The sequence below is a fragment of the Protopterus annectens genome, chromosome 9.part0, assembly GCF_019279795.1.
Source record: "Protopterus annectens isolate FY-2018-M chromosome 9.part0, PAN1.0, whole genome shotgun sequence".
NCBI classification, from domain to species: domain Eukaryota; kingdom Metazoa; phylum Chordata; order Ceratodontiformes; family Protopteridae; genus Protopterus; species Protopterus annectens.
The window spans coordinates 99,506,536-99,518,784 of record NC_056743.1 but is presented as its reverse complement, the minus strand read 5'-3'; the positions used below and the strand labels follow the sequence as shown (position 1 = coordinate 99,518,784).

General features: G+C 40.0%; 1 protein-coding gene across 1 annotated transcript in view; it reads left to right on the top strand.

The window, feature by feature from the left end:
- LOC122811064 (granzyme H-like) overlaps nucleotides 1-12,249 on the top strand; it is a 98,767-nt gene that overhangs the window by 25,678 nt on the left and 60,840 nt on the right. Inside the window, exon 3 of the mRNA XM_044082618.1 lies at nucleotides 9,073-9,211. Coding sequence (XP_043938553.1) covers nucleotides 9,073-9,211 — 139 coding nt within the window. The remainder of the gene's footprint in view (nucleotides 1-9,072; nucleotides 9,212-12,249) is intronic.

Here is a 12,249-nt window from a genome sequence, read left to right as displayed (position 1 = left end):
TCAGAAAGATCTGTGTGATTTCATTAAAGGCGAATTCACATTTGGCAACATGAAAAGCACCTTTATACACATACAAAACACTGACAGACACCATATTCTAACTTTGTCCTTGATTTTGAATTTGAATGGGTATTTCGTTACTAACTTTGGCAATACATGTCAGAAACCCTAAGGATGTTTTCAGTTTCCTGTACACTTTATTGATATTAGTAGAGTTCTTGGATGGCTATTAACCTGTGAACCTTTCTTTCTAGTACATTCTAGCCGATGACTGGTACTCTTCAATATTGTGTACTGTCTTGAATTCTTTTCTATTAGAAATACAATCTTTAGACATGTATCTTTTATCAATGCAATATTGGGGGAACATTTGTATCCACAAATCAATATAAAATAACTTTGGATGGACTGACATTATGGTGTTTTTGCAGCCAAAAGCACCTGATCTAATCTTCTGGTATGATTCAGCTTATTTGTCACAGATAACTAGTCAAACATTAAATATGTACACAACAAAAACATGCAGGCTAAATATTAAAATCCTCATATTAGTTAGAAATTGCTGTTCATCTGCTTGAGGTGAGACTACATATATTATGCAGGAATTATTTTCTTTTAGCTTCATAACATCTAAAGATCTGAAAACTTCATTATGAGAGATGGTTGGATAACAAAGTCATCTCACAAGGCTCAGTATTCAGGCCTCTACTTTTGTTTCTATCAACATTACCCTTGATCTTCCTAACCTGAATATCACATGACATTCTTCTTTTTGGTAGTAATAAATCGCAACAAACACATGCACAGGACAAATGTTCAGCTCTTTGCGATTTGCTTTATTAAACTAGACTTCTAATAAATTCAACAAAGACAAATGTCATGTCATGCTCTTCATAATCCCAAAAAAGCTTTCCTCATTACGAAAACTTAAGTTACAGACTTGAAAGGAGATATATTACAAATGTGACTGAACAGAAATATAGGTGACTAACTCCTGAGCCCCTCCTAACTTTTAAAATTCACAGTGGTAATACTACCTCCAAGGTTCTCTCATGACTAAAACTGTTATTGGCTATCTCACCTCCTGTCTACCTCCACATAGAAATGTGTAGCCAAAAATGTTCTTTTTCCTAAGGATAAATCTGCCCTCTACCTTTAAGGGCCCTTCTATATGCCCAAACCACCCTGAAGGTGTAAACTACAAAGATATGCAAACTTGTATGACTAGTAGACCTACATACACATCACTGCAATGTACTACTTGAAGCCCTTTGGCTCCTTATTACAAGCATAGCCACACTTCTCCAAGACACCCTATTGTTAAAGACAATGTGCATGGGTTACTGTCCAACCCTGACAATGGAACTAGCACTCAGGGAACAAAACTATTATGTGAGAGGCAGCCACGACTATAATCTCACACTTGCTAGACCACACTTTAAACTAATCATTAGAGAAAAAACGTTATCTAGATTAGGGACAGTCCTCTGGAACAACCAACCAACCAAAAACAGTAAGACCCTAGAGTTCTTCAAGAAAACAGTTAAGGAATTTCTATTTCAGGATGCCAAGTGCACTTGTTTCCACGATACCAGATAAACCAACACAAACAATCCAATGTACCTTTCAAGCTATCCTTAATAAAAGTCAGATAACATTCTGGCATTTCATTGTTTAAAAAAAAAACACCAACTATTCTCTGTCTCATATTGCCTACTTAGAGGCAAATCTCTGCTTGACTTACAAAGCCATTCTTACCCAGCTCTGTTAGAAATGCCACATCTAAAGAAATCCCAATCCCTCCGCACAACATGCTCCAGAGACCTCAACCTCATGGTCCTGCAGAGTGGAGCTAGCAGCAGAGAGATGAAAAAGAGTGACTGCTACCAGATTTAAGTATATTTTACTGCTTTTACCTTTGCGACTGTCTGTTCTCGCCAAAAAGTGAGTTATATCTGCTCTGTTGCCTGTTTTAAGCTTGTTTTTTTTGCAATTTCATACCTGCACTTTTAAAGTTTGTCTTTTTGTTGAATTTAACTGTTGAGGCTGCTCACTCAAGTGTGCTAGCCTGTGTTAAGTATTTACTGTGCATTTTCTGCTGTTTGTCCTGTAAAAAAAAAGAAAAACCAAAAAGATATCCCTGTTTCCCACCTTTCCTGACCTAGAATAGTCCCTAATACAGGTATTGCTGTATTCCAGACTTTAGAATAGTTCCTGTGTTGCCCATTTCCTTACTTGGATAGAAGGAAGCTTCTTTGCTCACCAGTGGGAGTGGGGAGCTTTGAGCAGCCTATCTGTCCCTGGAGGAGTGATCTCAGCACAGAATCTTGTAGTTTATTGGCTGTTTTGGGCTAATTTCTAGCTCTTTCAAGTCCCCTGTATAAAAACCCGCTTTGGCACGGTTTTGATTTTGCACATAGCGCAGCATCGGGCAGCTCCGCTTAATTGGGCTTAAACGATTCTCGGCTCCACAAAGTCTACTCTTCACTTTTTCCCTTAGATCTGCTCTATCCCTCAAAATAAGGTCCCTATTTTCAATCTAAAACCCTGCACTTGCTCATATAAGCAATTATATAAGTTAGCACTAGTAAACTAAAAGCATTACATCCTCATATACTCCCTTGGAGTACTCTGCCCCTATTGGTCCTTTTTGATCAGTTATAAAGGAGTTACTTATACTTTTCTGGCATGTCCAAAGGTCAGTTGCTAGTTACCTCTCCAGTCCAGCTGGTGAATCTGGGAATCTTGAGGCAATGTTACAACTGCCTCATGTACACAGACAACCCTCTCCTCCTCCCAACAAATACTAATATATAACATATGCAAGAGATGCAACCATATAGCCAAACTGGAGGCTAAGATCTCTCAACGCAGTACTGGTGCAGTCAATCAGGAGGAGAAGGTAACCACACACACCACAAATCCAGTCACACATAGACCTACCACAACAGCAAACCAAACACATAAACACAAAAACATACTCGGAGGCTCTAAATATAAATTTGCCTAAGCAGCAGAGACCTCCAAAGCAGACATCCAAGCAACCACTACCCCAAAACAAAACACGCGTAACATATACTTCACAAAGTCAATGTGCCAAACAGTCACAACCCTTAAGGTTAAACAACACACCTGATACACTTGTAATAGGTGACTCTATTGTCAGACACACTGGCGTCCCACTCACCAGGCTGAATAAGGAGAAGGTCATGGTGAGCTGCCTGTCGGGCATCAGGATCTGCCACATAACACAAGCACTCAGGTCACTCCAAAGCAAGTACAAATATGACTCTGTCATTGTCCATGCTGGTGTGAATGACCTGAGACGTACCTCCCTGGACTACATGAAAAGAGACATAGAGGAGCTCTCTGATCATGTAGCCCAGGCAAGTATGACCCTGACCTTTAGTAGCATCTTACCCTCACCAAGAATGATGCCACAGTATAAAGACAAAATGATCAATTTTAACAATTGGCTAAAGTTTTGGTTTCATTCAAAGGAGATCCAGTGTCTGTCAGCCTGGGATGACATGCTCGACAAGCCAAGCTGCTTCACTAGGGACGGCTTGCACCTGTCACCCCTGGGCTTTCGGATACTGGCAAAGGCTCTTGCCACCCCCATAGTGCCTTTTTAGGCAAGGCTCAAAAGACAAACCCACCTCCATAGACAACACAAGGAAAAACAAACTAAGGGTAATGCTACTCAACGCCAGATGTCTAAACCTCAAAATGCAAGCACTCGAAACTCTCCTCAGTATGGAGAATATTGATGTCTGTGCAGTAACAGAGACTGGTTCAAGGCACCCGAGAGCACCCCAGCACTACCAGGTTATACCTCATACCATGCTTTTCCACCCCAAAACTCGGACCGAACCACAAAGGGAGGGGGAGTATCCATATTCATCAAAGATACCCACACCTCCAGGTTAGTGGCACTGCACGAAGCATCGAAGACCATCCATGTGCAACTAACAGTGGGCAAAACTGCCTTTCAGTTTGTAGCCTGCTACAGACTACCCTCCCAAAGTCAGGAACCTCACTCAGCTTTCCTGAAAACACTGGAGAATATGAAGGTCACTCCAAACACCATTATATTGGGTGACTTCAACTACCCAAACATAGACTGGGAGCATTACTCAAGCCCCAACACCCTAGCCCAAAGGTTCCTAGAATTTATAAACTCAAATGCTATGGAACAACTAGTCACTACTCCCACAAGAGGGGAAACCATACTGCACCTGATCATCACAAACATGGGGACTCTATGCTCCACACCAGAGGTATACCCCTCATTGGTAGATCGGACCATAAATTACTCTCTCTGGACATCCACATCCCGACCCCACCACCAGCCCAGACAACCACAGTGAAAAACTTCTCAAAAGCAAATTTCACACTTCTCAAAACTGAGGTGAAATCATTCAAAGCCCCCGGGCCAATGGAAACTACGGCCCAAACTGTGGAATCCTTTATAAATGCATTCTATGGACACCTTCAGGAATGCATGGATCATGCAATCCCAAACATAACCAAGACCCAGTACTCCAAAGGCAGGTGTCCTGTCTGGTGGACCCCAGCCATAAATAAGCTATACAACAAAAGGAGGAAGCTACTACATGATAGAGCAAAATCCCTAGAAGAGAAGTCATCTCTGATCAGTACTAGCAAAAAACTACGGTCCCTCATAAAAATCATCCAAGGCCAGCTTCGAGAGAAAAATTGCACAGGAGACTAAGGATAATCACAAGGCCTTCTTTAGTTATGTTAGGAACCTAGGTAGAAACTCCCAGATATGTTTGGAGTTAGTCCAAAATAACAAAAAATACACTGAACCCACAGACATTGCCAACATCCTGGCAGACAGGTTCAGTGCAAACTTTTCCCCCCAAAAGAGCAAATATCTATCCTAGCAGAGCGTTGTCTCCCTGACATCTGAGATGCTCAGGTGTGAGCTGCCCTCTCCAAAGCAAAAAACACAGCATCATTGGGACCGAACGGTGTCCCGGGCTGCATCCTACACGAGCTCCAAGAAGAGCTAGAACCTCATATAAAGTTACTGTTCATTCTCAGCCTTACTACAGGATATGTACCCAAGGAATGGTGTACAGCAACAGTGGTCCCACTCCACAAAGGTGGTGCCTCAACGGACCCTGGAAATTATTGTCCCATAAGCCTGACTAGCCTGGTCTGCAAAGCTATGGAGTGGATCATCATGGAACTCATAAACAAAGACATTGGGGACCTACAGACACTGGATCCTACCCAATTCGACTTTGTTAAGGGCAGATCCTGCCTCTTGAACCTGGTCAATTTCTTTGAAACAGTCACCAAGGCCATAGATGAAGGGAAGATAGTCCACACAGCCTACCTGGACCTCGCAAAAGCCTTCGACACAATACCCCACTTGGGCATCATAAATAAGCTCTCCAGTCTAAATATCAACCTCTATGTCATAAGATGGGTTGCTAACTGGCTCAAGGATAGAACCCACATGGTCAGAATTGTGGGAGCCATGTCAGACTCTAAACCAGTTACAAGTGGCATCCCACAAGGCTCAGTTCTGGGACCACTCTTGTTCGGTATATATTTTTCTGAGGTACAGGCTAACACGGGAGGACTATGGCTGACCAAATTCGCAGATGACTGCAAACTGAGTGCCATAATCAACTCTAAAGCTGACACAAGCATCCTCCAAAAGGGTCTCACAGAGACTGATAACTGGTGCCAAAGCCATGGCCTAAAACTAAACGCCAAAAAGTGTATAGTCATCCCCTTTGGGAAAAACAAAGTGCCCACAAATTACCACATAGCCGGTAATCCATTAAGTATGGAGGAAGTAATTAAGGACCTGGGAACCCAAGTTGATAGTAATCTCTCCTTTGACAACCACATTGCCAAAGTGGTTAGAAAGACCTTCTATATAGCCCACCTTATCATGAAAGGATTCACATCTAGATCAAGGGAGGTCATTGTGCCCCTTTACTCATCACTCATCCAGCCCATAATTGAATACAATGCCCTATTTGGGATGTACCTTACCCGACACCTGCAGCAACTGGAAAGACCCCAAAAGTACCTCACCAAGACGATCAAAGGACTCAAACAGATGACCTATGCTGCTTGGTTAAAGAAACTCCGGCTCTACTCAGTTGCATACTGCCTACTTAGAGGCGATCTGTGCCTGATGTACAAAGCCATGTCCAACCCAGAATTAATGGACATGCTCCACCTCAAAAAATCCAAATCCACTAGAGCTACACACTCAAGGGACTTAAACTTCAACACAGAAATTAATAGGACATGCTGGAGAGACAGATTTATAACCCAGAGGCTCCCAGCACTCTGGAATAGAATCCCAGTCCATATCAGGCAGAACTCCTCACTGACTCTCTTCAAGAGAAATCTTGACGAGTGGATGGGAGATCGTAGGTTTACCCCGGGGATCACTTCTGTGTCACTACTAGACAGAGGCACAGTAAACAAACCTAAAAAGGGCACAGTAAACTCATTTAAAAGGATGGCGAAAGCCAAACACATTCTGGCTAAGCTAGTAAATGCCCTAGGGCAGATAGCCTAGTATCTACCTATGAACCTATTACCACAGTCAACAGAACATGCTGGAGGGACAGGTTCATAACGCAGAGACTCTCCATGCAATGGAATCGACTTCCCATACAAGGTAAGCAGAGCACCTCACTGGCCCTCTTCAAGAGAAATCTTGATGAGTGGATGGGAAATAGAAAATTCACCCCAGAGATTACTCCAGTGGCTTTGACAAAGGCATTGGGAACCTATGGGCTAGGCTTGTAAAGGCTGCAGGGCCATTAGCTTAGTACACACCTATGAACCTAAATCTATGAACCTTAAGCTGTCTCCTACGTGTATACATTGTACATAATGTAGTTATCCTCTGTAATTATTTGCAGTGGGAGGCTGATACCTCTGTACATTTGTAAGCTGCTTGCATTTTTGATATTTGTGTGGCATTGCATTGCACGTTTTGTACCTTTGGTACCTGGAGCATGACTGACAAGGGTCCCTGAACCAGCTCACCCACCCAGTCATCAAACTGTAAAAAATAAAAGATTGTAAAATGAAATTTCATCTTTCTCCTTTTATACAGCAAATGGCTGAGATTCAAGGTATCATTTTTACCACTGTTTGTATAGTTTTATAGCTTTGCTGGTTTGCCTGCACACATTTCCTACTGGCAGAGTAAAATGAGTATCTTTTGATTGTCCCCTCAGAGAAGTAGGTGGCACATAGTTTTTTAGTACAGCTTTGTATATTAAAACCACCTGATTAAATAATTTATTAGAGCATAGTCCTGCAGTCCCTTGTCTTGTTATTTTTACTAGGTTGCTCCTTTCAGGGAATGGATTTTATTTTGCTTTACTTAGCTTCCTTAACTCATCTTTAACTGCATTTAAGCGTATGCTGCCAAAGCCAAGACCCTCAAACCTGAGCTTACCTACAAATCATTTTTGAAACAAGTTTAACCCTACACAAAGCAAGAGTGATATCATGATTCAGGGAAAATAGTTCTCATTTTAATGTCATAGGTAGTCCAAGATCTTAGCCACCAGAAATGGTAATGTTTGACCCTTTCAAGATTTTCACTCTAAACAGCACTCAACTTATTTATTATCCTGTTGAACATTTCTTGCGAAACATGGCAGGGATCATTCAAGTATATAACAGTACTTCCATATGTTGCATTCATAAAATATCTGCCTCCTACAATGGCAACTCTTTTTCTGGACAATAAAAATAGCAACTAGAGTATATATGAACACTTCCCAGCATGATGGAGTAATCAGGCCCATATTTCCAGAAGGTGCAAAACTATGCTATGTTGTATGGCATAACATTTCTTCATGGAAACTACCAGTTGCCTTCTGTGTAGAGTCCACATGTCCACTCTCTGTTTGTGCTGGATTTCTGTGGGTGCTCTGGTGTCCTCACACATCCCAAAGACATGCGGTACTTGGATTGGACACGCTAAATTGTCCATTGGCGTGAGTGCATATGCACATGTGTGTGCTACCATGGCAGGGCTATCCACCTGGTAGTGTGAACACCAGCTGTAGATGATAGTCATTGCTCATATGACATCCCAACTTCATGTGAAAATAAAATGGAAGAAACGAGGGCTGTTGGATGGATGGATGGATGGGTGGATTAACAGCACATCATTTCCATGGCACATAATCCCAGTGGGGCCTGATGAATAACCTATCTTTTCTGAATTTCACTCCTGTTCATAGTTCTGACCCACCATATTTAGATTTCTGGGCTACTGATTGGGTAAAGTTAGATTGACACTCTAGAGAAAGAGCTTTATTTTTAAATAAATGTAAATAAGCTTCACTATTCGTAGTACAGTGTGCAGCAATGTTTGGGCACATAAATTCATTTTTACTCAAAAAAAAAAAAACAGTTGGATTAAGCTCTGAAAATATGTTCTGGTAGCTGCATTTCTTTCTTTGCTGTTTCATTCACAAATTGTGTTTCTATTTAGGCTTGATTTTAGTCATAAATTATAATTAATTTATTGTGGTCTCTGCAGATCATTTCACATTTTACAGTTTGATTATTCCTGCTATTACTTTTAATGATTCCTACCTTGTAGTAGAATTATTACACAAAAAGAACATACACTAGAGCTGTTCAGTGTATTTGATTATTTTGGAGTGGAATTTGTCTTTGTGCGTTTCTTCACTGTGTGTATGAGTTAGGACAGTGCACACATAATAACTGTTCAGTTTTCTTTGCCTGTTCTTTTTGATGCTAGGCCAAAATATAATGTTATTTACATTCATTGTATATTATGTCAGATTTCTATACAGTCTTATCGTGTGTGTGTGTGTGTGTGTGTGTGTGTGTGTGTGTGTGTGTGTGTGTGTGTGTATCTGCACATGTGATTTCTGTATATTTCTTTTTTTTAAATTTTGCTTTACTTATTCATTGTTGTAAGATTTAATTCAAACCATTAATATTTTAGCACTCTTTCAATTTATGAAAATGAAAAATACACTATTACAAACACCATTTGTCTCACTCCATATGCAGATTTAACTATAAAGTCCTTCTTGGGGCACATGACCTAGAAAAAATGGATGGAAAAGAACAAGAATCCTTTGTGGAAAAAATAATTCCGCATGAAAATTTTACAAAGGTTAAAAAAGGAGATGACATCATGCTTCTAAAGGTGACTGCTTTATCTATTTATACTTTAAGGTATTTATTAACTGATTGATTTATTCATTCATTCATTTGTTTAAGTTTATTTGGGTATCCTATGCCTAATAACAATTATCGCTGTTTCAAAGGATGTCTGAAACATCTCTCTACTTGGCAGAACTTCTAAGGCTAGGGTGAGAAACTGTCAGAATAGCTGCCACACTGATTAATCATTTTGATAAAAAAATTGAATAACAAAACTTTTGTTAGCATTGGTTCATGTAATCAAGCCACCTGATCACTACTTCTCCTTTGAAAAGAGCAGCATCTATTTATTTGGTCACTTAAAATAGATTCTCCTGAAAGCTTAAAGAGCATATCCATTGCAGGATCACTGTCTGTGCATTCATCTAATTCATAAACTTAGTTTGGGACTTTTCTTTCCTAAAGTAATATCCTTTAGAAATGTTGTAAGGAGTGCAGGTGAGTCCACCAAGAAAAGAGAAAATAATTTAATGTAGTAATTTTCCTCTTTTTTCTGATTTGCTAACAATATTAACATGACTCGGAAATGTTAGCTTGGGATAAGATGTACATTACTACACATCAGTAATCACTAATCATAGAGCAAATCATCACACCAAATAACAGAGACAAAATAAACTCCACTGCAACCCACATCATCTATGGAAAACTCACATTTACAGTATAGTCAAAAACTTGCAACAGTACAAAAAATCATTATTTATATATTTTATTTATTTATTTGATAGCTGAATGGATAAACACCTTCCATTCTTAACCTGATTCGCAAGATGGTTACAAACATAAATAGGCATGAAGTCATCCTATATTTCAACAAGTGCATTAAATTGCTTGTTTAAAAAGTATGAATCAAACTTCAGCAGTTCCTCAACATATTTCTGACTCCTGTGGATCAGTATAACTACCTGCCAGTGTTGCCTCAAGATCAATAGCCAATTTTATTATGGCACATATTCTGAGGTGCTTGGTGAAAGAGATTGCCCCGATGTTGCCATTAAGGCTCCATGCAGACCACAAGAAAAGTGTTATTGGAATTAGAAGGGCTACCAGTTTATCAACTGTGGTGCATGAGGGTCCATCACTAGCAACATAATAACTAGGTCCAGTGTCCTGGCAGCACCCATGATTCTCACATCTGGCACACAAGCTCACAATACCACATCTTCGTTCATGGTGGGATGTCCCATGTCACGTTGCTGGAAATTACAAGCCTTTCCTACTCTTAATAGTGTATATGCATATATTTTTGGAAAATATATTGCTTGGTAGTAAACACTCCTGTTACGATAGCAGGTACTGCCAGCCATGCAAGGTGAAGTAAGGCAGTGGATGTAAGACTTATGCCAACACAGCTAGCTGAAATTTTGTAAATAATTATATGTCATTTTTATATCAAACTGATTTATACAGATGCTTGTGCTGAAAATGTATTTGTGAGGTTTGCTTGTGTTTTAAATGCATCAACAGTGCACCATGCTGGAATGAAAAGAAATGTGCATGTAATGTTTTGTCTTTCAGCTTATCCTGGTTAGGGGTCGCCACAGCGGATCACCGGTCCACTCATGATTGTCAGTGGAGTTTTACAGTGCTGAGTTGCCAGCCCAATGCCCAACTTTCACAGAAAGCACACACACACACCTTCCTGCATGTTTTTGAAGTTCAACTGACCATGGGGAGGACATGCAGACTCCACACAGAAGGCATTCCAGCTGAGAATTAAACCGAAGAACCTCTTGCTGTGAGATGGCAACGCTAACCTCTGCACCACAGCGGCTTGTAATATGGCAACTGAATTAAACATATATGTTTTAATAGAGGACAATGGACAGCAAAGTTTAACCAGCTAACTTACTTCAAGGAAAATAAGGGAAATGTAAATGAGCTATTAAACCATTGAAATGGCATCCCACAGTGCTGAATAGGACCGGAGATGGTCAGTCTGGGAGAAGTCTTTGTTCATTAGCACAGTAAGGAGAGGGGAAGCCCCATGTACTGCCATAAACATTTAAATGTGTATTGTAGCCATCTATTTTTATTTATTTATTTATTTGACATTTGTTGGTCAGGTTAGTCCGATTGGGTGAGTGCCCTTTTTCAGTGGAGACCCGAACAGAAAATCTCCAAATTACAAAGAATAGCAATTAGTAACAGAGACAATATGCAAGATAATAACAAACAAGATAAAATATACATAAATAATTTTCTGCTTAACAAAGTATATACATGAAATAAAACACTAAGTACAAGATTTTTACAAACAGAATAACAGCATTCATAGTTTTCTATTTTACAGGCTAACTGATCAATGAAAATATAGTATAAAATATAACAGAGGTGACAGTACACTTTCTCCATACTCATAGTCACAGTAAATGTTACATGAAGAATACAGGCAGAGGGGAGTAGTTTAGTAGAAAGGGAAGGAGAAATAAGTAGGAGGAAGGCATATTAAGTAGTGTCAATGCAGGAGCAAGTCCTAGAGTGTAGTAGATTATCTTTTCATGTTTTTTTTGAAGTAATCAGTATATTGGAAATGCTGTTAAATATTGGGGTAGGTTATTCTAACTAGAGGCCACAGTGTAATTATAGAGAAGTTTGCCAATGTTTTATTGGGTTTGGAGACCTGCAGGAGGTGTTGTTCTGAGCTGGGGGGTATACAGTTGGGAATGTAAAGTGAGATGATAGTAGAAAGAACAGGACAAGAGAGGGGTTCGTGTAAGGTAGAGTGAGTTAAGGTTAGTTGAGGCAGTAGGGGTTGGTGGTGAAGTTCTAGCTACTGTAGGTTTTTTAGTGATAGTCAGCGATGGGAGTTGTAAGGTTGGTTAGCAGCAAATCTAGCCATTTTATTCTAGTTGAGTTCATGTTTTATCAAAAGATTTCTTTGGAGGCTAGTAGAGATTGGGGCAGCATATAATAGTGTGGGTAGTAGATAAGTTTGAGCTAGGGTAAGTTAGGATTCATTACTTAGGAATCTTTTGTTTCTATACAGAAGGCCTAGTTTCCAATAGGTTTTCTTGATGG